Source organism: Rhinatrema bivittatum, chromosome 4 (genome assembly GCF_901001135.1).
Source record: "Rhinatrema bivittatum chromosome 4, aRhiBiv1.1, whole genome shotgun sequence".
Taxonomy (NCBI): domain Eukaryota; kingdom Metazoa; phylum Chordata; class Amphibia; order Gymnophiona; family Rhinatrematidae; genus Rhinatrema; species Rhinatrema bivittatum.
Window position 1 is genome coordinate 220,370,180 of NC_042618.1, and position 25,550 is coordinate 220,395,729.

General features: G+C 44.4%; 1 protein-coding gene across 1 annotated transcript in view; it reads right to left on the bottom strand.

The window, feature by feature from the left end:
* Nucleotides 1-2,665: 2,665 nt before the first annotated feature.
* The window catches only part of SLC17A8 (solute carrier family 17 member 8), a 174,352-nt gene continuing 151,467 nt past the window's right edge, over nucleotides 2,666-25,550 (bottom strand). Inside the window, exons 10-13 of the mRNA XM_029597476.1 lie at nucleotides 17,278-17,410; nucleotides 14,745-14,855; nucleotides 6,152-6,279; nucleotides 2,666-4,183 (exon numbers count right to left, since the gene is read on the bottom strand). Of these exons, the coding sequence (XP_029453336.1) occupies nucleotides 3,836-4,183; nucleotides 6,152-6,279; nucleotides 14,745-14,855; nucleotides 17,278-17,410 (720 nt within the window). The 3' untranslated portion in view covers nucleotides 2,666-3,835. The remainder of the gene's footprint in view (nucleotides 4,184-6,151; nucleotides 6,280-14,744; nucleotides 14,856-17,277; nucleotides 17,411-25,550) is intronic.

Here is a 25,550-nt window from a genome sequence, read left to right on the forward strand (position 1 = left end):
GCCCAGACTAGATGTAGTCCAATCATTAGAAAAGGTGGAAGGAAGGCTAAATGCCTACTGGCATGGTTAAAAGGTGAGGTGAGAGAGGCTATAATGGCTAAAAGAACATCTCTCAAGAAATGGAAAAGGGATCCAAATGGAGAAAACAGGAAGCAAGCATAAGCACTGACAAGTTAGATGCAAAGCACTGATAAGGAGAGCAAAAAGAGAATTTAAAAAGAAGCTTGCCAGGTACATTCAAGACTGCAACGGAGTCAGTTGGACCATTAGATGATCAAGGGTAAAAGGGGCACTTAGGGTGCCAAGCACATAGTAGAGAGATTTTATTAATTATTCATTTTGGTCTTCACTGAGGAAAATGTAAGAGAGATACCCATGCCAGAAATGATATTCAAAGGTGATTATTTGGTGAACCTAAAACAAATCTCAGTGTACCTGGAAGAAGTAATAGGGCAAATTTACAAACTAAAGAGTAGCATATCACCTGGACCAGATGGTATACATCCCAAAGTGCTGATAGATCTGAAAAGTGAAATTGTAGACCTGCTACTGGTAATTTGTAAACTTTCATTAAAATCATCTAAGGTACCTGAAGATTGGAGGGTTGCCAATGTAATGCAAATTTTTAAAAAGGGATTCAGGGGTGATCCAGGAAACCACATCCTAGTGAGTCTGATGTTTGTGCCAGGGAAAATGGTAGAAACTATTATAAAGAACAAAATTACTGAACATACAGATAGGCATAGTTTAATGGGACAAAGCCAACATGGATTTAGGCAAGGCAAATCTTGCCTCACCAATCTGCTACATTTTTTTGAAGGCGTAAATAAATATGTGGATAAAGATGAGCCAGTTGATATAGTTTCTTCATTAGAAACTTCTTAAGAAATTAAAAGTCATGGGATAGGAGGCAGAATCCTATTGTGGCTTGGGAACTGATTAAAAGATAGAAAACAGAGAGTAGGACTAAATGGTAAATTTTCTCAATGGAGACAGGTAACTAGTGGAGTGCCCCAAGGATCTATTCTGGAACCACTGCTTTTTAACATATTCACAAATAACCTGGAGATGGGAATAACAAGTGAGGTGATCGAATTTGCCGATGACACAAAATTATTCAAAGTTGTTAAATTTCAAGAGGATTGTGAGCAATTGCAAGAGGACCTTGCAAAACCGGGAGACTGGGCATGTAAATGGCAAATGAAATTTAGGGTCCAATGCAATACAGCTGAGCACACTGTTTAACCCATGGTTGGATGCACGTTTTGGACGCGCGTCCACAACCCGTTATGCTACAAGAGGATTAGCATGTCCAAAACGCGTTTCCAACCCCTCCCCCCCCCCCCCCCCCCCCCCCGTGAAACTAATAGTGCTCATCACAAGCAAATGCCTGTTGATGAAACTATTAGCTATTCTCCCCAGATCCAAAAAAAATGTGCATCTGACCCACACATTTTTACGCACAGAAATTAACACCTGCCCAGAGCAGGCGTTAATTTCTGAGCAGCCAAAAAAGTGTACAGAAAAGCAGAAAATATTGCTTTTCTGTATATCTTCTGACTTTATATCATGACGATATTAAGTCGGAGGAACCAAAAGGCTTAAAAAATTTTTTTTTTTTTAAAGTGTGTCGGCAGTTAGGTTAGGAAAAGGGACACTCAATTAATGAGCGTCCATTTTCCTAACTTGCTGACAACCACCTGACAGCCACCTCTCCTGGGCACCCGCTGCCAAGGAGGCGCTAGGGTCGCACATTTGTCCCTAGTGCCTCCTTGGCAGCACGACCCCTCATTTAACCTCGAGCCCAGGAGAGGTGTTGGGTGTGTATTAGAAAAGTGGGCACTCAACACTGAGCGCCCGTTTTCCACGCTGATTTTTTGCACCAGCCCCTTTATGTGGGTATGTGCAAAGTGATGCACATCGAGAAGTGTAACCCAAATTATAGCTAAACAATGCAAGGTTCCACATTAGGAGTCACCACTCGGGAAAAGGATCTAGGCATCATTGTTGATAATATATTGAATCTTCTACTCAGTGTGCAGCAGCAGCCGCCAAGAAAGCAAATAGAATGCTAGGCATTATAAGGAAAGGAATGGAGAATAAAATAGAGAATATCATAATGCCTCTATATCACTCCATGGTATGACCTCATCTTTTTCTGTGCAGTTCTGGTCTCCACATCTGAAGAAAGATTAGCACAATTAGAAAGGTACAGAGAAGGGTGACCAAAATGATAAAGGGGATGGAACAGCTCCCCTATGAGGAAAGGCTAAAGAGGTTAGAATTCTTCAGCTTGGAGAAGAGACAGCTGAGGGGAGATATGATAGAGGTCTATAAAATAAGGAGTGGAATGGAACAAATAAACATGAATTGGTTGTTTATTCTTTCAAAAAGTATGAAGACTAGGGGACTCAATGAAGTTACTAAGTTGTACATTTAAACCAATAAGAGAAAATATATTTTTACTCAATGCACAGTTAAGCTCTGGAATCCATTGCCAGAAGATGTGGTGAAAGCTGTTAGTGTAGCTGCATTTAAAAAAAGGTTTGGACAAGTTCTTAGAAGAAAAGTCCATGAACTATTATTTAAGGTGGACTTGGGGAAATCCAGTGTTTATCCCTGGGAATAGCTGCATGGAATCTATCAAACCTTTGGGATCCTGCCAGGTACTTGAGACCTGGATTGGCCACTGTTGGAAATAGGATACTGAGTTTGATGGACCATTGATCTGACCCAGTATGGCAAGTCTTATGTTCTTATAACTAATTTTTTTCTGGTGACAATTCTATCACATTTTCTGAACCAGGTCCCAGTCTTATATCATGAATCCAACTGCAGTTTCTGACCAGTAGCTCAAAGAAATTGACAACAGTGTTTTGTTTTTAAGTGTAAGTTCCATAAAAGAATAAAAAGTGCCTTCAGTACGTGAATGTAATCAACTTTGAAGTGTTGAAAGGCAGAATATAAATAAAATAAAATAAATAAATAAATAGAAAGTGTCAAACAATATATGGAAATCCACTGCAGGAAACCACCTGGACAGAATTTTGTTAACAGATCCCACAATTAAAACATAAATAAAAATGTTATCAAATTTCACCTAGGGGCATACATTTTATGATTTCTGCTTTTCCCATTTTGTGCTACAGATGGCTTCCCCTATACCTATGACATTTCTAGTTGTGTACACGTATGGAGTAAGCTTGTTAGAATACTAATAATATCCCCAGTAATAAATCAAAGTTATCAAATTAACTATTATTGTAATTCTTATTATTATTACTACGTTATCCTTATTAGTGGGCTGGATCAGTGGCAATGCTGTCTGAGCATCGCTATGCAGAAGATCCCCAGTTTGGACCCCAAGTTGGGTCTTCCATTCCCCAGGTCGGCTGGGGTCGGGGGGGTGCCACAGAGGGCAGCGTTCACAGCCCTTGGGGGAATGGAGTCCTGGTCATAACACAATGTCAGCATCTAGTGGCCAGATTGAGGGTCCATTATTGCATGGTCCCCAGCCCAAGACTGTCTCTGCAATGACCAGACTAGATACATTGGTGGGGTGAAGAGGGGAGATATAAAAAGGGTGGGGGAAATCCCCAGAGGGTTGTGAATGAAGGCTCATGGTGCCAGATCCCAGCCCTTGTTCTGACTGAACTGGAAGTACAAAGATGCAGGAGGAAACTGCCAGGTCAAAAAACAAAACAAAACAAAACAAATATCCTCATTATCCCCTTTTCTAAACTAGAAAGTTTAATATGGCCAGCATTAACACTCCTGGGAATACCAGTAAGTTCAGATATTGACTGCTGCATGCCATGCTAGTCATTCCCCAGCATTATGATGTATCTTGAAAATTTCCATTTTCGTAATGGTAGGGAGTGTGGTCCTCCTCTAAGTCCTGGGTTACACCCTTGCGCTTCCTCCAGTCCTTCTTTCGTGCCTCACTGCTCTGAATGGTAGCACCATAAGACATTTTCTTCTTTGGACTAACAAAAGAGTCGCTGTTCAGTTCCGTCTCTTCGGCTAATTCATCTTCATCTAAGATTCCGCATTTGTCTTCACTGAGGTTTTCTGGGTCTGCCCATTCCTGCTTCTCACCGGATGCAAAGACGCCATAGAATATTACTCCACTGTAGTGCACCAGGGCAGCTATGAGAAACACATTCTGCCACTCTTCCCGGGTCTACAGGCAACAATTGACACACATAATCATAGTCAGAACTGCAGCATAGACTATATGGATGAGAAAAATGATATCAATATGAGCATGATGATTCATTCTTTTAGCAGCCATAAAAAGCTGTGGTTTGGAAACAATCACTAAGGACATGGGAGACCAACTCCGTCCTCAGGAGCCACAAACAGGCCTGGTTTTCAGGCTATCCACAGTGAACATGCATGAGATAGATCTGCATGAAATGCTTCCTTCGTATGCAAATCTCTCATGCATATTTGCTGTAGATATCCTGAAAACCTGGCCTCTTTGTGGCTCTCAAGAACCGGAGTTGGCCACCCCTGACTTAAGAAATCAAGATATATTGGAAAGCATAGAAACTGCATTATGAACGAAAGGTTACCAAGGTGAAAAGAAGCAGATTGTATACATTAATAGGGGTAGATTTTAAAAGGAGCACGCGGGAGTAGATTGTTCGCCCAACCCGGCGCGAACAAATCTACTCCCGATTTTATAACATGCGTGCGCTGCCGCGCGCATGTTATAAAACACAGGGTCAGCGCGCGCAAGGCTGCACAAAATTGGTAGCCTACGTGCGCCGAGCTGCGGAGCCATCCTCCGTTCCCTCCGAGGCCTCTCTGAAATCGGAGCGGCCTCGGAGGGAACTTTCCTTCTGGCCCCCCCCCCCCCACCTTTCCCTCCCTTCCCCTCCCTTCCCCACCCCCAGCCCTAACCAATTACCCCCCTACCTTTATTTTACAAGTTATACCTGCCCGAGGCAGGCATAACCTGCGCGCGCCGGCCAGCTGCCGGCGTGCCATGTTCCAGTCCGGGGGCTGGTCCGGAGGCCGTGGCCATGCCCCCAGAATGCCCCTGGGCCAGAACCACGCCCGCAGCCCCACCCCCAGAACGCCTCGCGATGACGCGCCGGCCGCGACATGCCCCCCGCCCCCCCCCCCCCCCCAGAAAAGCCTTGGGACTTTCGCGCGTCCCGGGGCTTGCGCGCGCTGCCGAGCCTATGCAAGATAGGCTCAGTATGCGCAGGGGGTGGAAGGGGCAGCTTTTCGGGGGTTACACGCGTATCTTATGCACGTAACCCTTTGAAAATCTGCCCCATAATGAATAGTTCTAGTGTCCAGCTACACAAGGATGGTTTCCTAGCTGGTTTATAATAGCAAGGCTACTTATATAGCTACATGTGTTGGGGTAAAGTAGGCAAATACCTAAAACATGCAGATTTTGCCATGAAATTTTCAAGCTAATTTATGTGCATAAGTTTTGTGTTGAAAATTTGCACATAAACAGCATGGTATGTGTACAAACCTACCTGCAGAAAGTTATAATTGCTCATCGCAGGACATAACTTGTGCAGGTAAACTTACATGCATACTTTTGAAAATTGAAGAGTATGCATGCAGTTTTCAGCTCCACCTTGCTCTGCCCCCCTGGAAATGCATCTCTATAATTCATGTAAAAGTACATATGCAATCGTATTACACATCACTGAGTCCAGGGCTATTTTAGAACATCCATTTCCGGGCCTAAAACCAGGTTTTAGGCCTGTAAATGACTTTTAAAATCCAGCCCTAAAAGCCAACTGCAAAATGGCCTTAAATACTCTTAAACTTTAGAATGCTACTGGTGGGCTACAAATCCTAAAAAGTATCTTTACTTATTTATTTTATTAATTGTAGATAGGTATCATAAACTATCTTTAATTTTGCTTATGTGAGGTAGAGATCCTGTGTTTGATCCTTAATTGAGGATGAATTGACTCATAATCAAGAATGATTGTCCCTTTCACCTGTTTTTAAGTTTTCATGCCAAGTCAAAAGCATTGTGTAAACTTATTAGTAGGATTTGGAAAAGGGTTCACACAAGATTGAGGATCAGGAGTGCTATTTGATAATATCCATCCTTAATCTAATCAAATTGGTTAATCTTTTACCAGATATGAAATATAAGGCAGACTTGTACCTTATGCCTTGTCATTGCCCCAACGATGAGTGGACAAACCATTCCCGACAGGGTTCCAACCCCATTAGATATTCCCATGAGAATACTGGCATATCTTGGTGCAATGTCCAAATGATTGACATTAAAACCTGTGAAGAAGAATAATAATAATTAAAAAATACAAATTAAAAGAAAGGTCTCGTTCTATTGACATTTCTGAGAAAGGTATTATTTGCGAATGAAACATATATTCCCGTGTTAGCCTTGCATTGCCGGGAAAAATGGAGACAAGAGAGAGAGCAATGTGACATACCAACAAGAAGAGTCGATTACTGCAAAGCAGTCTCTACTGCATTGTACAAATAAACTCCTCTTGCTGGTACCTTTCATTGATTCAAATGATAGAAATTCATCAGTCATATCAAATTTGCAATTGATTTTTCTGACTGTGTATGTACTATGTAAGCCCCCACCACCACCACCAAACCAGCCCCGAGTTGAAAGTGTCTCCTCTTTCAGTCTTATATATATAGCATGTCACAGTGTTCTCACTCTCTCTCTCTCTCTCTTCCTTTCCCTCCCTCTCTCCCTCTCTCTACAACTGCTGCAGCAGTTGTGATAATAGACTGTGTGCATTAAAAACAAATAGGGGCAGATTTTAAATGTTACGCGCGCGGGGTACATTTAAGAACATAAGAAGAACATAAGAAAATGCCATACTGGGTCAGACCAAGGGTCCATCAAGCCCAGCATCCTGTTTCCAACAGTGGCCAATCCAGGCCATAAGAACCTGGCAAGTACCCAAAAACTAAGTCTATTCCATGTAACCATTGCTAATGGCAGTGGCTATTCTCTAAGTGAACTTAATAGCAGGTAATGGACTTCTCCTCCAAGAACTTATACAATCCTTTTTTAAACACAGCTATATTAACTGCACTAACCACATCCTCCGGCAACAAATTCCAGAGTCTAATTGTGCGTTGAGTAAAAAAGAACTTTCTCCGATTAGTTTTAAATGTGCCCCATGCTAACTTCATGGAGTGCCCCCTAGTCTTTCTACTATCCGAAAGAGTAAATAACCGATTCACATCTACCCGTTCTAGACCTCTCATGATTTTAAACACTTCTATCATATCCCCCCTCAGTCGCCTCTTCTCCAAGCTGAAAAGTCCTAACCTCTTTAGTCTTTCCTCATAGGGGAGTTGTTCCATTCCCCTTATCATTTTGGTAGCCCTTCTCTGTACCTTCTCCATCGCAATTATATCTTTTTTGAGATGCGGCGACCAGAATTGTACACAGTATTCAAGGTGCAGTCTCACCATGGAGCGATACAGAGGCATTATGACATTTTCCGTTTTATTCACCATTCCCTTTCTAATAATTCCCAACATTCTGTTTGCTTTTTTGACTGCCGCAGCACACTGTACCGACGATTTCAAGGTGTACATTTGTGCGCGCTACCTGGCGCGCACAAATGTACACCCAATTTTATAACATGTGCGCGCTGCTGTGCGCATGTTATAAAATGTTATAAAATCCTAAGTCAACTTAGCACATTCAAATTTCTCAACCTTCAGGGAATCCGAGCATTCCTGCACTACCAGCAGGATGCAGAATTAATCAAATATTATACAAAATCTTGGGAGGAGAGTGAAGGAAGAGCACATTCAAATGTCACCCCGTGAAGCAAAAAGCTTAGGAATCGTTGCACCTCCAATGATTTTGTTGTTTATTTACGACACATCCTCTTTTTAGTGACAACTCATTCCGTTGGTAATTATTTTTTTCGAGTGCAGTTCATATGATAAATAAATGCAACACTGTCCTCAAAAAGCAGTTGATGCTATTTAAGTTGAACACTTGCTGGAGGTTTTGTTTTTTTTCAACTCTCTGGACAGTACTTGAAAATACTGACAGAGGTAACCCAGTGATTCAGTGGTAATGCTATTGTATGTGCTGCTATTTAGGAGTCTGGCTCTCAGCTTGGCTTTGGCACGGCACTGTTTAGGACAGTGGTTCCCAGCCCTATCCTGGAGATGCCCCAACCAGTCGGGTTTTCAGGATATCCACAATGAATATGCATGAGAGAAAATGTGCATGCACCGCCTCCATAAAATATGCATGAGAGAAAATTTGCATGCACCGCCTCCATAAAATCTGACTGGCTGGGGGGTCCCCAGGACAAGGTTGGGAACCACTGATTTAGGAGTTTGCAGACTGACGAGACCAGGTGTGGTGAACTATGAATCCATTGAATCAAAAAAGTTGCCACCATTACTCTACGGTTCCCAGCTGCTGCCAGAGAGTCAGGGAAGACCTGGGACGAGACCGTTCCATAATAAGCAGTAGACTGCGGTCAAGCATACCGGTGGAAAGTTTGAGATGGGAATTCCTAGATAAGACTGAATATATAGAGGGCAATTAAAAAAAAATGTATGGCGGGCCTGAAAGCAGATTTTCAAAAGGAATCTCCCCAAACATTTTCCCCTTTGAAAAATTTGGAGCGAGCCAGCAGTGCAAGCACTTCAGTATTTATAGACCCGCTTTACAGCAGATGCGCACTGTGAACCATGTACAGGGATTTAGAAATGAAACCCATGTGCATTGTTTGCCACTTCCTCCCTCCTATGCCCGTGGACCCACCCCCTTTGCAGTGTAAAACAGCAAGGGCACTTGAAGGCAATTTTCAACCCCCAATTTTGTCCCCAGGTAACTGCTTATTTACCCAGATAAAACCTTTTGAATATTGCCTTTGTAAGGGGTAAAGAAGCCTACTGAGTAAGGACAAAGACTCTAAAAATAGAGAGGCCAGTTTTCAAAAATGCCTAGAAAGGATAACTTAATCCCGCTAAGTATCCCGCTGAATATCCCCAAATAAAGTTATTCACTTAGGGGTAGATTTTCAAAACTTACGCACATGGATGCGTGGTTTTATAACATGCGCGTGCTGGCGCACGCATGTCATACAATGCCGGGTTGGCACACGCAAGGGGGGGCTACCATCGCAATTACACGCGGTGATGCATCGGGGGCCTTCCCCAGTTCCCTCCCAGTCCGCTCCAATTAAGGAGCGGACTGGGAGGGAACTTCCCAACCCCCTAGCCTAATTTCCCTTCACTTTCCCCTATCCTCCCTTCCCCCTATCCCTATCCTAGCGCCCCCCCCTTAACTCACGTTTTGCTCCTGCCTCGGAGCAGGAGAAAGTTGCGCGTGCCAGCAGGGTGCCAGCGCGTGATCCCCCGGCACAGCGACAAATGGCGCTATGCTGGGCGCCTCTAGCCCCCACCTAGCCCTGCCCCCTGACCACCCCACCCCAAACCGCCCCTTTTTCAAGCCCCGGGACTTACACGCATCCCGGGGTTGACGCACGTGGCCGGGCCGTTTGAAAATTGGCCCGGCGCAAGTAAGGCCCAGCCACGCACGTAAACCCTGAGATTTACACGCGACGGGGTTTGAAAATCTACCCGTTACCTTTAGCTGGATAACTTTAAAACCTAACTGGCTAATTTTGGATATTGATGATTGGTTTAAAAAGTATTCAGCTAAAGGTAGCCAGATAACTTAAGGCTTAACCAATTATATTCACAAGAACATGACTGTTACTTGGTGACAGTTTTTAAAAAACAAATGAGGCACATGGGCCAGTCGACCAGATTCTCAGCCCACACTCGTTGTCTAAAAATGTGCCCTGCTGGGCCAAGCACCTCTCCAGCCCACACATTCCCTCAAACCTGTGCCTGCTTAAAAACAGAGGCCTCCGCCCACCTCTGCCCACCTCCCTCTCCCTTCTGCACCTTTCATAAGAACACAAGAACATAACAAGTTGCCATACTGGGTCAGACCAAAGGTCCATCAAGCCCAGCATCCTGCTTCCAACAGAGGCCAAACCAGGCCACAAGTACCTGGCAATTACCCAAATAGTAAATAAATCCAATGCTACTGATGCCAGTAATAAACAGTGGCGATTCCCTAAGTCAGTTTGAATAATAGCAGTTTATGGACTTCTCCTCTAGGAGCCTGCCCAAACCTTTTTTAAACCCAACTACACTGCCTTAACCACATCTTCTGAAAATGAATTCCAGAGCTTAATTGTGCGATAAGTGAAAAAGAATTTTCCCTGATTTGTTTTAAATGTTCTACTTGCTAATTCATGGAGCGCTCCCTAGTCCTTATATTATCTGAAAGAGTAAATAGCAAATTCACATTTACCCATTTTAGTCTTCTCATTATTTTATAGGCCTCTGTCATATCCCCCCTCAGCCATCTCGTCTCCAAGCTGACCAGCCCTAACCTCTTTAGCTTTTCCTCATAGGGGAGCCATTCCATCCCCTTTATCATTTTGGTTGCCCTTCTCTGAACCTTTTTCAGTGCACATACAATATCTTTTTTTGAGATGCGTGATCAGAATTGCACAGTACTCAAGGCGCGGTCTCACCATGGAGCGATACCAAAGTGCTATGACAATCTCCGTTTTATTCACCATTCCTTTCCTAATAATTCCTAACATTCTGTTTACTTTTTTGACCACTGCAGCACACTGAGCTGATGACTTTGATGTATTGCCCACTGGGATGCCCAGATTTCTCTCCTGGGTGGTAACTCATAATATGGAACTTAACACTGTGTAAGTACATCTGAAACCAATGTGTGCACCCTTCTTCCTCCCTCCCCTCCCCTCCCCTCTCCACTCCAACCCAAACCTTCCCACCCACCTGGTACCTTCAGAAACCTCTTTCTGTACCGGGATCATGATGTGCTGGGATCATGGCGGCTTTCAGCGCTTCTCTGACAGCAATGCTGGAGGCTTACCCTTCCAGCACTGCTATTGAAGCAATGTCAGAAGCCGTCAGGATGACAGCATACCGTGATCCAGGCATAGAAAGGGGTTTCTAAATGTACCAGATGGGTGGGAGGCATGAACTTCAGGTGTTGCCTGACTGGGGTGAGGGTGGTAGAAGGGAGGGAGGGAGGGAGGGAGGAACGAAGGCAGGTGGCAATCTTTTTTAAACAGGACTTGAAGGGGGTGTGGGATGCTTGGCCCAGCAGGTCACATTTTTTAGATATTGAGTGGAGGACTGGGAATCAGGCCAACTGGCCCACGTGCCTTTTTTATTTTTGCCTCTTAACAGTCATATCTTTTTGAATATAGCAGATTAAGCCTTACGTTTCTCTGCCGACACTCCTCTGAGGCAGCTCTAAAGTTATCCGGCTAACTTAGCCAGATACGGCTGAAAATCAGCTAAGTTAGGCCTAGAGGGGTCCCACTATTGTGGGAGCGGTTTGTCACCATGCTGGTGGGGCCCCTCCCCCTGAAAAAAAAACATTGTGGCTCCATGTTGCATTCTTTTGTTTCGCGGCCAAACACTGCGGGACAGAAGAACACGGCTAGCAGCCCATTAGGTGCGATGGCGGCCCCAGTTTCAAGAGACCACCATCGCCTTAAAAGGCTGGCTGCTTAAAATGTTGCTGGCAAAAAGAAAAGTCGAGCTGGGTCCCAACTCCTCAAAGTTTAAAAACAAGTAACCATCTCACGCGTGGCGATGGCTCCCCCACCCCCCTCCGAAGGTTAAGGTAAAAGTCATTGGGGATCAGGGCTAACCCCCACCCTAATAGTTAAATAACCTTGTTGGGGTGTTGTGCCCCCCTAGTATCCTTCTCCCCCCCCAAAGGGTTAATTAAAAATCATTGGGGTTCAGTGGAGGTGCTCCCCCTACCCCCAAGTATCAAAAAAAAAGAATCACTGGAGTGCAGGGAGCCTTCCAGGCATCCCCACATCCCCCTTAAAATTTAGATGAAGGTCCTGTGATGGGGCTGGGGCACCCCCCCAGCACCCAGCCCAGTCAACACCATTTTTCAAAATGGCGCCAAGCTGACCTTGCTCCTGTCACGAGATAGGAGCAAGGTCTGCGGATCGGCTAATGGCTTATCCAGTTAAAATTTAGCCAAATGGGTGCCCTATATATTCAAAAGAAGGCATTTAGCTGGATCGTTCACAAATTTTATGGCTAAATGCCTTTGAATTTGGACTTGAAAAGATTTGCTGAAAATGCTGAAATAGTGATGAAAACAAATTTGAGTGGATGGAAAAAGAAATATGTAAGGGGCTCCCAAAACTGCCCCCTTTCTAGCGTGCATCAGTGTCTCAACGGACGCTGCATGAGATGAGGGATGTCAGGGTAAAGTGAGTGCGTTAGAAGAGGTTGGAGAGTCCCCAACGGGAAGTGTCATGAGTTTAACGAAACTACTGTGTCCTCGTGGTTCGTGGAAATACCTTACTCAAGAGAGAGAGGTACAAGAGGGAGCCTTTTATGCTGATAGGTGGTGAAGGCCCAAGGCCAGGGCTCCCAGGGCTTCAGGATTGGGGGTCCAAAAAGGCTTCCTGAAATATTCTGAAGATTAATAAGAAAAGGCCTCTGAGAAGCGGGGGGGGGGGGGGGGGGGCGGTTACTATAATCCCATACTCCTTATTCTGTTCTATGAGGGATTTCTTCGGAAAGAGATCTGGAAAAGAGAGGATTGTCCTTTGTGGGAGTCAGAGGGAAGACTACCTAACAAAGGAAGGACCCAAGAGTTGCTGAGTGAAAAAAGGAATCATCCAAAAGCTTTGTTTGAACACAGGAAAAGAAACAGAGATAAAGAGGAAGAGAGCTGCATTCAGAGGAGCAGGTAGCAGGGCCAGTGCCCAGGGAGGATGTGTCTGACTCAGCGTGCCTACCTGCCAGGGTGTGCAGCATTTGCTATTACTCGAGACTGTGCTCTTTTGTGCTAATTGACTTTACTCTTTGGTACTGATGATGACTGGTGCACAATCAAGTGATCTGTAAAGGATTTTATTTTTTGAACAACAGCTACAGCGTGGAGGGAAATTTTTGTTGCTTAATCCTTACTGGAGCAGTTACAGAGGAGCTCCAGGTGTTGCGATTCTGCCCTGTTTGGGCAGTATCTCACCTTTTTTTTTCTGCGCTGCCATTTCCTTAGCGCGGCTGGAACCGCGCTGTTACAGCTTTCCCTGCAGCCTGGGCTGCCAACGCTTTCCTTAAGCGGCAGGAGCCACGCTTAGGCATCCCTAATCACAAGAGATCGCTGACGGTGTGTCCCTGCCATCCGGAGACCGCCGATGCTCTTTTCGCGGCTGGAGCCGCATTGCTGCACTCCAAGCGGCCAGGAGGCCGCCGACACGCTCCGTGCGTGGCTGGATCCGCGCTACTTCATCTAATGCAGACAGGAGGCCGCTGTCAGCTTCCCCACATGGCCCAGAGGCCACCAACTTACCTCTGGTTCCTGTGTGGGAAGAAGGCCATCATCCCCGGTCTTGCCTGCATCTTGAAGCCGCCTCCGGTTCACTGCCGACTACATCGGGGCCTGGTTCGCGGCCTAGCTCCTGCTTCTGCTTCTCCTTCAGTGGCAGGGATGCCGCTCTCCAAGGTCCTGTCCACCTTCTCTTAGGGGGCGAAGCTGCGCCTCCTCCCCTCTCTTAAAGATACTGCCAGGGAATGGTGCACCTCTGATGTCATGAAGAGACTCCCCTTTTCAGCCCTATATAAAGGGCCTGGCTTCACTTCCACCTTGCCTTCGCAAGGAGCCAGTCCTACTTAGGACTTCTCTGCAATCCAGCTTCTCACTGGCACTCTGTTCCATGTTTGGAATTCCATGTCTTCGTCTTCATCCTCGTATGGTCTCCTGTCTTGCACCTGCGTCTTCGTCTCGTCAGTTCCAGTTGTCCTGATGTCTGCTTTGTTCATCTTCATCGATCTGCTGATGTCCCGCTCTTCAGATCTCCTGGACTTCTCTTCATTTCCTGATGTCTTTTCTTCGTATATCTTCACCTGCCTCTGCGCTTGCCGGAGCTCCTCTGCAGCTGTGTCGTGGCCCAAGGGTACACGAAATCACCAGAGATGGGTCCGCTACCCGTGTTCCCACAACATCAGGTAGAAGAAAATCTTAAGGCCTCTGGAAGATGGACTCTTTCCTCCACCCTCTGAGGAAAGAAATCGAGAGCGAGTATCCAGTCCTAGCCCATGACCACCTCTGTGTGCTCCTGCATACCAGAAGAAGTTGAGGCAATGGCTATAAATAATTATGTATTTACTGAAAGAGCCTTCATGCATACAACAGAAGCTTTGATAAGCCAGGAGTCACTCTCTCCTGTTTTTATTATCATCATTTTTGAAGGAAATGAAAGTTTAACTGTGTTGGGGGGGGGGGGGGGTGTATGGCTGTGTCCCTAATAAAATTTGTGTTTGGTGGCATATCCACACCAAATTCTCATGCCCGGGAGGACATGAGAACTCTGAAAGGGGTTTTCTCAGATTCATACATAAGCATGCACATGTAGATGACTTTTGTGTTTGGCCTCCTATCTACCCTAAATTTTCAGAAATTGTCAAGGGGACTGACAATTCTGACAGAGATGAGGTTTTTCTTTTTGATGCATGCATATGCTGGTCCATGGCCGCGTGCATGCATGCATGCCGAAAGTAGGCTCCATTAGTTTGGTCTGAAACTTCTTGCGCCTTTCTGAGAGTAGAGTGGCACTTTATTTTCAAAACAGAGCAAATCTTGGTTAACACAATTTTTAAAAAGAATGTACTGTAGGCCTGGGAGATAATTTTACCTGAAATAGCAAAGCCACTAAATCCTACTGCTAGAATCAAGAAGGAGATGGCCATGCCTTTTGTATGAGAATAACCAACCACCAAAAGCAAAGTTGCTTCCATGCCAAAACCTGTAAATGAAAAATAAACATATACAGTGTTACCCCAGGTGTTACATATCTGTAATTTGTACATTATTTTCAAAGATCATAGTAACTACAACAGTAACATTTGTTTAGATACCACAGAAGTGAGGTACCTTCCTCCACATCTGAGCTTCAAACATCTTTATAATCTGCTCTCTCCTCACTTTCTGCTGTTTGTGATAGGAAGGATCTGAAGCTGAGGCACAATGAGCCTTCCTTCATAGGCACTAAAAGTTTTTGCCAGTTAGATGGCTTCCTCTATAACTAAGCCAGGGGTCGGGAAACGTTTTGGCTGAGAGAGCCATGAACGCCACATATTTTAAAATGTAATTCCGTGAGAGCCATACTAACTACAACCCCCCACCCTCCTGACCACCCCAAGACCTACCAAATTAATTTACTACAACCCCCTACTCTCCTGATGCCCCCCAAGACCTGCAAAATTAATTTACTCAACCCCCCACCCTCCTGACCCCCCCCAATGCCTGCCAAAAGTCCCTGGTGGTCCACCGGGGGTCCAGGAGTGATCTCCTGGACTTGGGCTGTTGGCTGCCAGTAGTCAAAATGGCGCCGATGGTCCTTGCCCTCACTATGTCATTGGGGTCGACCAATGGCGGCGGTAGCCCCTATTACATAGTAAGGGCAAAGGGCCGTCGACGCCATTTTGATTACTGGCAGCCGACGGCCCTTTGCCCTTACTATGTCACGGGGCTACCGCCGCCATTGGTCGACCCCAGTGACATAGTGAGGGCAAAGGGCCGTCGGCACCATTTTGACTACTGGCAGCCAACAGCCCAAGTCCAGGAGATCGCTCCCGGACTGCTCCTGGACCACCAGGGACTTTTGGCAGGTCTTGGAGGGGTCAGGAGGGTGGGGGGTTGTAGTAAATTAATTTTGGAGGTCTTGGGGGGCATCAAGAGGGTGGGGGGTTTTGTTAGATTTTTACTTTTTTATTAAAGATTTGTCTGCGAGCCAGATGCAGCCATCAAAAGAGCCACATCTGGCTTGCGAGCCATAGGTTCCCGACCCCTGAACTAAGCCATTGCTTGGTAGGGGGCTATAGGTTCTAGCTGCCCTTGAGAGCCAGCATGCATGCACCCTGAATCCTTCCATAGGTGTAAATGTCCTTTTTAGGGCAGTTTGATAGAGCCACAATACACGAGGTAGATTTTAAAAGCGTTGCTGACGCAAAAATGTCCACATATTGCATATGTAAGCCGCATGACAGCAATGCAGATTTTAAAAAGCAGCAAAGTATGCATATATGTATCGGTGCACTGTCAAAAATAAGAGAGCAGAAAAGGGGCGTGGCATGGGCATTCCAGGGCAGAGCCAAAAGTTGCACACGTAATTCCTTATTTTAAAACTGAAGACCACGGTGTGCGTCAGCATGTTATCGGCGTTAAGTTTACTGCTGCTCCAGATGAGGAGCAAGTCTGTAGACCTCGAGTTTTAGGGCTTATAGGACAGGATGAGGGGTTTGGGTCAACTGGGGGCATGCAGGATGATGAACCAGAGGGGTCTGGTGGTCTAATTGGAAAAAGTGAGTGGTCCCTTACGCGAGCATGCTTTAAAATCTGCTTACATATTCACGATGTAAAAGCCAACAAAGTCCAATGGAAGACAAGCAAACTAGCTGTGCTTGGGTAACCTCTTAAAATTAGGAGCATACTTACACATGGTTGGTATATTTTCAAACATGTGTGCGCAAGTGCATGCATGACTTAAAATTCCAGTGTATCTTTGCTCGCGCGCCAATACGCATGTGTATGCGTGCACGCACATTTGTTTTAAAATTAGCCCAATGGTTTGGAGCAGCAAAGGGTGCCCATATGCAGTCCACTAAAATGTAATGGGCAGCTATGGGTAATTAATTTGAGATCCCATTAAAATGTGCAGGGCCCCAGAGCTGGCCTGGTTGCTCGGTGGCAATGCTGTGTACTTCAGTGCAGAAGGTCCCCCAGTTTGATACCTGATTTGAGTCTACTGCGACCCAGATCAACTGGGGATAGTAATGCTCATGTAGCCAGATTAAGTATATCAGTGAGGGAGTGATATAAAATAGGGGAGAAAATATTCCCAGATAGTTGTGAAGGCTCATGACATGGTTCCAATTAAGCTAGAGGCCCAAAGATCAGAAGTCAAAAAATAAAACAAAATCCCGGACAATTCAACAGCCATCACTTCTGTACTATAATTCCATTTCAGCTTTGATTTCATAGGCCATAATAAGCACCATTTTCAACCTATTTCTAATACCATGTAAGTTTCAACATTTAGGGCCTGATTCACTAAGACTCGGTTCTCATTCTGTGTCTGGGGGGGGGTAGGGGGAGGCTTAGTGAATCAGGCCCTAAGTGAACACTGACACTGAAATTCAGTTGTTTGTGACAGATAATAACATTACCTCCACAATTCATGATTTTCCTGACTGTAGTAGTGGACAAAATCTTTCTGCTTCGTAAAAAATCAGCCAGCTGTCCCCCAATGGGTACAATAATGGTCATGACCATATGTGGAACTGCAGACAAAATGCCAACCTTCATATCAAGAAAAGAAAGAGGACATATGACTAAGAAATGTGCTCTTTTTAATTGATAAATAATGTCCCTTGTGTTTCAAGAACTGCTCTACTATATATTAGAAATCAGTCTAGATCCATATTAGACAATTAAAAATAATATATTAACTTACACTTTTTCTTTAATATTGAAAGAATGTTTAATGAACATAAATTGATAAAATAACAATGAAACATTTCAGCAAAACAATTAACCAATATATCAAAAAATGCCATTAACACCTCCCTTCACCCTCCCCAACAATGTGCTGCAAGGAAAATTAACATTAAATTGTAAATAAATTATAAATAAAATAAAAACCAAAATAAAATAAAATAAAAATACCTCATATATTATATTCATTCAGAAAACTTTGATCCAGAGGAGCTGGACTCAGTCAACCAGGATAGAAATGACCATCCAGAAATGGTTTCCAAACTTCACTAACATTACAATATTTTTTCTTTTATTGTTTGGGTTAGCTGTTTTAGTGCATGCATTTTCCAAAGCGTTTGTTTCCAGGCTTCTCAAGAGGGCATAGTAGGACCATTCCAGTACCTAGCAACTTTCCATCTTGTCGTGACCAACATTTGGTTAATTCAAGCAATATCCTATTTAAATAGAAAAGGTATTTGTCCTTCTAAATAACCCAATAATAATATTATAGGTTCTGCTGCTAGCAATTGTCCCACTACTTTATGAATACATACATTTTTTATTATTTAATTTTTATTAAAGTTTTAGGGATAGATTTTAAAAGCTTGCATGCGTACTTCCATATGCGTGTGCTACCTGGCGCACACACATGGACACACGATTTTATAACATGTGCATGCTGGTGCGCGCATGTTATAAAATGCCGAATTGGCGCGTGCAAGGTGGAGAGCATTTTTGCAGTTATGCGCGGCGACACATCGGGGACTTCCCCAGTTCCCTCCCAGTCCGCTTCAATTAAGGAGTGAACTGGGAGGAAACTTCGCAACCCCCTAGCCTGACCTCCCTTCCCCTTCCCCTATCCTGCCCTCCCCCTATCTTAAACCCCCTCCCCCAAAATCCTTAACCTACCTTTTGCGCCTGCTTTGAGCAGGCGCAGATTATGTGAGCCGGCACCCTGCTGGCACGCGATTCCCCGGCACAGCGGTAAATGGCCACTGTGCCGGGCACCCCACCCCCAGGACCGCCCCTTTCAGCAACCCTGGGACTTACACTCGTCCCTGGGGTTTACGCACGTGGCCGGGCCTTTGAAAATTGGCCCGGCGCGCGTAGCTGTTTTAAAATCTGGCCCTAAGTGTATTACATTTAAACACAATAAAGAATATCATTGTGTATTGCACATGCCAATTCCAAAAAATATGAAAAATAGAAGAAATATCCATCAAACAATCGTGATACAGTACTCTTCACAATAAAGGGGAAGCCTATTCCCAAGTATTAAAAGATATGGATAGAAATGAAATAAATGGAGACAATAAACTATTGTCCAGCCTAGATTACAATTAACCAGATTACAACTCTTAATCAGTCTTAGACTTATCTGCTCTCTATGCTTCTAAATGTAAAGGTCCTTGAAAAACAAATGTATTCTTCTGAAATGCAATTAAACATTTACAAAGAAATTAAAAAAAAAAAGAGGCACCTAAAGCTAAAACTTTGGGTTTCAGTTGAAGGAATTTATTTCTCCTAACTTAGATCACCTTAGATACATCAGGAAATATAGAAATGTTTTGCCCATAAAACAAAAAAATCCTTATTATTGAAATATTTCTGCAAAACTACATTTTTATCCAATTCTGAAACAATGTTGCTCTTACAGGAATATTATCGATAGATATTTCCAAAAATATGTCAGATTGGGACTAGTAGAGATCAAGGTATCAATCATTCCATCATTGTTAGTCTCTTAAATCCATAAACACACAACATTTTAAACACTATTCTTTGTCAGATGGCAAACTTAAAATCTCCCGTAAGTACTTTTTAAATAGTTCCATGGGTGAAAATAAACGTGAGACAGGGAAATTCAATAAACGCAGATTTTTTGAATGCATAACATTCTCTAACTTCTCATATTGACCATGAAAATGTAAACTATCTTTAACATGAGCATTGTTCAAAGCCTGAATTGATAAAATTTGAGTCTCCATAGTGCCAATAGTAGACTCCAAAGATGTTACTCTTCCCTCAAATTCATTTGTTTTTAACTTAGTTCGGGTCAAAGACTTCTCATGTTGATTCAGAGACTTAGTAAGAGTCTTATTCATCTTGGAGATTAACCTCCACACATCTACAATAGTGATTTCTGATGGATCACTTATATCACTAAAGTCACGATCGGGAAATAAAGGATTAGCAGCAACTTCTCCAATCTCAGGGATTCCCTCCAAAAACACAGGGGAGGAATCTCTGATACTAATCTTACCAAGATCCATGCTATATCCAGATGGACTAACTAGAGCCATAGATGTTAATGGCACAGTTAACAACCCTATCTGTTGTTCTGTTGGCTGTGTCTGACCCAGATTCAATGATGCCCCAGAACACTGAGAGGAATCGGACATAACATTGTCCAAGGAGCCTGCTGCCCTATGAAAGTGCACATCAGTAGGGCCCTTTGAATTCTTTCACTGTTTTTGTCTTCACCACTTCCTCCGGAAGGGCATTCCAGGCATCCACCACTCTCTCTGTGAAGAAATATTCCTGACATTGGTTCTGAGTTGTTCTCCCTGGAGTTTCATTTCGTGACCCCTAGTTCTACTGATTTCTTTCCAACAGAAAGGTTTGTTGTTGATTGTGCATCATTAAAACCTTTCAGGTATCTGAAGATCTGTATCATCTCTCCCCTGCACCTCCTCTCCTCCAGGGTATATATATTTAGGTCCTTCAACCTTTCCTCATAAGTCCTTTCATGGAGACCACCCACCAATTTGGCCACCCTTCTTTGGACTGCCTCCATCCTGTCAATGTCCCTTTTGAGATACAGTCTCCAGAACTGAACTTAATACTCCAGGTAAGGCCTCACCAAGGACCTGTACAAGGGGATTATCACCTCCTTTTTCTTACTGGTTATTCCTCTATCTATGCAGCCCAGCATTCTTCTGGCTTTAGCTATTGCCTTGTCACATTGCTTTGCCATCTTCAGATCACTAGCCACTATCACCCCAAAGTCCTCTCTTGCTCCATGCTCAACAGCCCTTCACCCCCCATCACATACAGCTCTTTTGAATTACTGCACCCCAGATGCAAGACTTTGCACTTCTTAGCATTGAATCCCAGCTGCCTTATCTTCAACCACTATTCAAGCTTCCTTAAATCACGTCTCATTCTCTCTACTCCTTCTGGTGAACTTGCCAGGTACTTGTAGCCTGGATTGGCCTCTGATGGAAACAGGATGCTGGGCTTGATGGACCCTTGGTCTGACCCAGTAAGGCAATTTCTTATGTTCTTATGATCACTCTGTTGATTTTAGTATTATCCACAAATAGACAAACTACTTTCTAGCCCTTCCAAGAACTTATCCACTCCTTTTTTAAACCCAGAGGATGTGGTTAGTGCAGTTAGTGTAGCTGGGTTCAAAAAAGGTTTGGATAAGTTCTTGGAGGAGAAGTCCATTAACTGCTATTAATTACGTTTACTTAGGTAATAGCCACTGCTATTAATTGCATCAGTAGCATGGGATTTTCTTGGTGTTTGGGTACTTGCCAGGTTCTTGTGGCCTGGTTTGGCCTCTGTTGGAAACAGGATGATGGACTTGATGGACCCTTTGTCTGACCCAGCATGGCAATTTCTTATGTTCTTATGTTCTTAAGTGTTCCTGTAGCTTCGACCTGCCTTCCAAGTCATGTGTTTTTCTCTTGCACCAAGACTATATCTTAAAGGCTTAAAGGATAGGACTGCTGTTACTGGTGATTCAATTATAAGAAATATAGATAGCAGGGTAGCTGGCATCCTTGAGAATCACTTGGTAATTTGTCTGTTTGCAAGGATCACCTAGATAGGATTTTACAGAGTGCTGGGAACAAACTAGCTGTTATGGTCCATGTAGGTACCAATGAGACAGGAGAATGCAGAAGGGAAGTTCTGGAGGCTAAATTTGAGCTTCTAGATTGTAATCTAAACTCTAGAACCTCCAGGGTAGCATTCTCAGATATTTCAAAGACAGAATGCTGGACTTGATGGACCTTGGTATGAAACAGCATAGCAATCCTTATGTTCTCACTCACATGTACAGGACCCCAGAGACAGGCTGTGCTTTGGAGTCTCAATGTATGGATGAGATAATGATGCAAGGAGGAGAGTTTTAAATTCATTAAAAAATGGAACACTTTTTGGAAAGGGGGAGCCTATTCTAATGGGATAAGCTCCAGCCTAACCAAAATGGAACCCTGCTACTGACACTAACACTTAAAAAGGAGATAGAGCAGTTTTAAAACTAGATCATGGGGGAAAGCCTATTGCTCAGGAGTGCATGGTATAAAACAGGGTATCCATAAAGAATACTATTTAAAATGGGAAATTAGATTGTTCTGATTTGGGAGGATGTGAAAAAAGTTGATTCCAAATTACCTGAATCAACTGCTAGTAAATAGGTTGTGGAATAAAAAGAATACATTTAAGGTGGCTTCCAGATATGGCGGGGAGCTGAATGGACGTGGGGTCTGGAGTTTCAACAGTGCTCCCTTCTTACCCTACTTTTTCTTGGATATTGGCCTTAATTTTTGTCTTTAGCTAAATAGTTAACTGCAGTTCAGTCCATACTTGTACAACTTTAGTTTTTGACACGCTGGATAACCAGGTCAAGAGCTCTAAAATTTCCCGAGGTGCACTCACAACAAAAGGAAGGCTACCAAGAACTTAATTCTTCTGCATCGGAAGGGAAGGAAAAAAATCTGATGGCTCTCTCAGAGGAAATGATCCAGCAAATTCTATGGAAGATATTAAGGAGGGTCTGGAAGTTCACAATAAGTGGATGGAGGGTGCTGTACAGAGGCTTTCTGCACAAGAAGAAAGAGCTGTTCAGGCTGAACTACAGGCATGCTCCACATAGCTTCTTGAAAGAATGGAGGACCAAGAAAAACAGAACCTCAGGTACAATCTTCATATTATAGGACACCCCGAAACAGTAAAAGATAACAATTTGCGGGATCTTGTTGAAAATTGGATTTCGGGGAGTTAGGCTTGACTGTGACCGGCGATAAACCTTGCTGTGAGCGGGTGCACAGAGTTGGCATGCAGAGAAAGAAAGCCGGTGGAGGACTGCGTTTGCTAAGATTTTAGATTCATCTCATAAAATTAAGATTCTGCGAGCTTACCAAGCAACTGGGGCTTTGCTTTACAGCAGCCATAAAGTCCATCTCTTTCATAATTAATTGGCGCACATGGCTGCACAGAGGAAGTAAATGGCACCGCTTTGCTCTGAGCTGTACAAGAAAAAGAGTATAATGTGCCCTGCTATATCCAGCTAAAATAAATATCAGCATCAGAGCAAAGTGCATTTTCTCACTACTAAATCAGAAGTCAAAGAGTTTGAGTGGAGATGCTGAATAAGTGGCTATCACAGATATTTGTATTCTGCTCGGTTTCAAGTTACAGTTATGTATTTTCTGCATTGCCAGCAGTTCAAAAAAGAAAAGAAGCTTTGCTATTCTAACAAACATTATTTGTTGTGGAATGTGGATTGAAGGCTAGGCTGTGATATTATTAGTACTAGGGAATTCTGTGCTAATGCGGAGCGCAGAATTTGCGCAGAAAATGACAGAGGAGACTCCGGCATGCCGCAAACGGAGCGAGCGAAGATGAAGGCCCCGATGCTGTTGGTGGCGACAATGAAGGCCCTGTGTGCTGCAAACAGAGGCGACAATGAAGGCCCTGGTGAGAGTAATGTGTGAGTGAAAGGAGAGGGAGAGAGAGGAGTGGAGAGAGGAGTGGGGAGAGAGGAGAGGGAGAGAGGAGTGGGGGAGGGGAGGGGTGTGAGAGAGGAGAAGAGGGGTGTGGGGGAGGAGAGGGGGTGTGAGAGAGGGGATGTGGGGGAGGGGAGGGGAGGTGGTGTGAGAGAGGTGAGGTGAGAGCAGGGAAAAGGGGAAGTGAGAGAGGGGAGGGGAGAGGGGAGAGGGGTGTGGGAGAGGAGAGGGGAGGGAGTGTGGGGAAGAGAGGGTGAGAGAGAGCAGGGGTGAGAAGGAGGGTGTGAGAGAGAGCATGGGAGGTGAGAGAGTGGGGGGGTGCTTGAGTGTGGGTGTCAGAGAGAGGGCGCCTATAATGAGGAGTTTGTGAAGGAGTGTGTATGTGTGTGAGAGATTGGGAGTGAGTGTGTATGAAAAAGGGATCGTGTGTATGTGAGGGTGCTAGCCTGTGTGAAGGGATTGTATATGTGTGATACAGAGCCTGTGTGAAGGAGTGCATGAGAGAGAGAAATAGGTAGCCTGTGTGAGGATGTATGTGTGAGAGAGAAAGGGAGCTTGTATGGGTGTGTTTGCAAGAGAGAGGGATCCTGAATGAAGGGATGTGTGTGAGTGAGGGAGCCTATATGAGGGTGTGTGTATGTGTACTAGAGAGAGGGAGCATGTGTGTGAGAGAGGGAGGGACAGAGGGAGCCTGTGTGAGGGGCAGCACTGAGAACAGGGTCAAACTCTGGGACTGGCGATAGAGTGGAAGGGGTTGAGCCAAGAGGTGGAGGGGAGAGATACTGGCAGGAGGAGGAGTTGGGGCCGGAGAGGGCAAAGTGGCCAGGGGAGTAGGGAGAGCGACAGGAAGGGACACTCTTACAGTGAATTTCTAAGGAATTTCTAAGGAATTTCTAAGGAAATTCTGCTCAAAATATTTAAAATTCAAATCTCTAAGTAATAACTTTTTTCTGCATTAATTTAAAATGTAATTAAAGACATGTCATGTAAATTGTGTTATTTTGACCAATATAAAATTTGCAGAATTTTGTAGAAATGTGTTTTTGTGCACAGAATTTAAATTTTTTTTGCGCAGAATTCCCCCAGGAGTATATTATGAAGCATAGTAACATGGTCTTACTGGTGGGCAGACATTGCTGATTTGTTTTCCTCTTTCTGTTTCTTTTTGTCCTATTGGGGCCCAAACAATCCGGTGCCACGCCTGCAATTATAATATGTAATATATTGTACCTGAGCAAGAGGTCTTCTCTGCAAAATATGTTTTGTATGCTAATTAAAGTTAGCGTTTACCATACTAGTTTTGCCATATCCTGTTTTTTGAATGTTTTATTCTCTGGGGTAGGTGAAGGGGAGCCTGCTTCGGCGCACCAAAGTGGGGTAGTCAATGAAACCGGGCTTGTTGATCCCTTGGGGAGCAAGGTATAATTGTTTGGTGTTCTTGTTGAAATTGTTGTTCTGTGCAATGAGTGTTCGTTGTGTGTGTGTGTGTGTGTGTGTGTGTGCGCAATAGTCCGCTGGGGGGCTGGAAGGGGAGTTTACTTTGGCTGTTGGATTTGACAAAAAAAGGATGGGTTATCATATGGCAAGTTTGGATGAGATGTTCTAGATGTCTAGGCTGGGAGGCATCTGGGACTCATTTAATATACAAAAGTGGTCTGCCTTGGTATATTCCGTAGACATTGCATTGGTTTGTATTGAGATTTTATGGTAAGGGTTCATATTACTACGCTCCTCCACGAAACCCTGCTCCTTAGGCACACGTGCGCGCGCAAGGGGTCGGGATTTAAAGGGGACATGGTGGGAAACCTCGGCCCGGCCCCTAAGATGACATCAGACGCCGACTAGGATTTAAACCCAGGCAGTGCTTACCTTCTTTGCCTTGCAACAGGGTTCACTTTTTGGAGTTGCTAGTTGCTGTTTGTCTGTTCTTGCGTTCCTGATCCAGTTCCTCCTTGCTCCTGCCTCCGTGTTCCAGATCCAGTTCCTGCTTGCTCCTGCCTTCGTGTTCTTGATCCAGTTCCTGCTCCGTCCCAGCTCTCCTGTTCCAGTTCCTGCTTCCACCTCGGTTTGTCTTCTTGGCTTCTGACTTCGGCTTGGCTCCTGGTACTCCCCTTTTGCTGCCTGTCCTGAACTTTGGCTTGTCTCCGGTCTCTGCTAGTCTGCTGCCTGCCCCGATATTTGCTCTGCATCCTCGTCTTGCACCGCTGCAGCCTGCCATGACT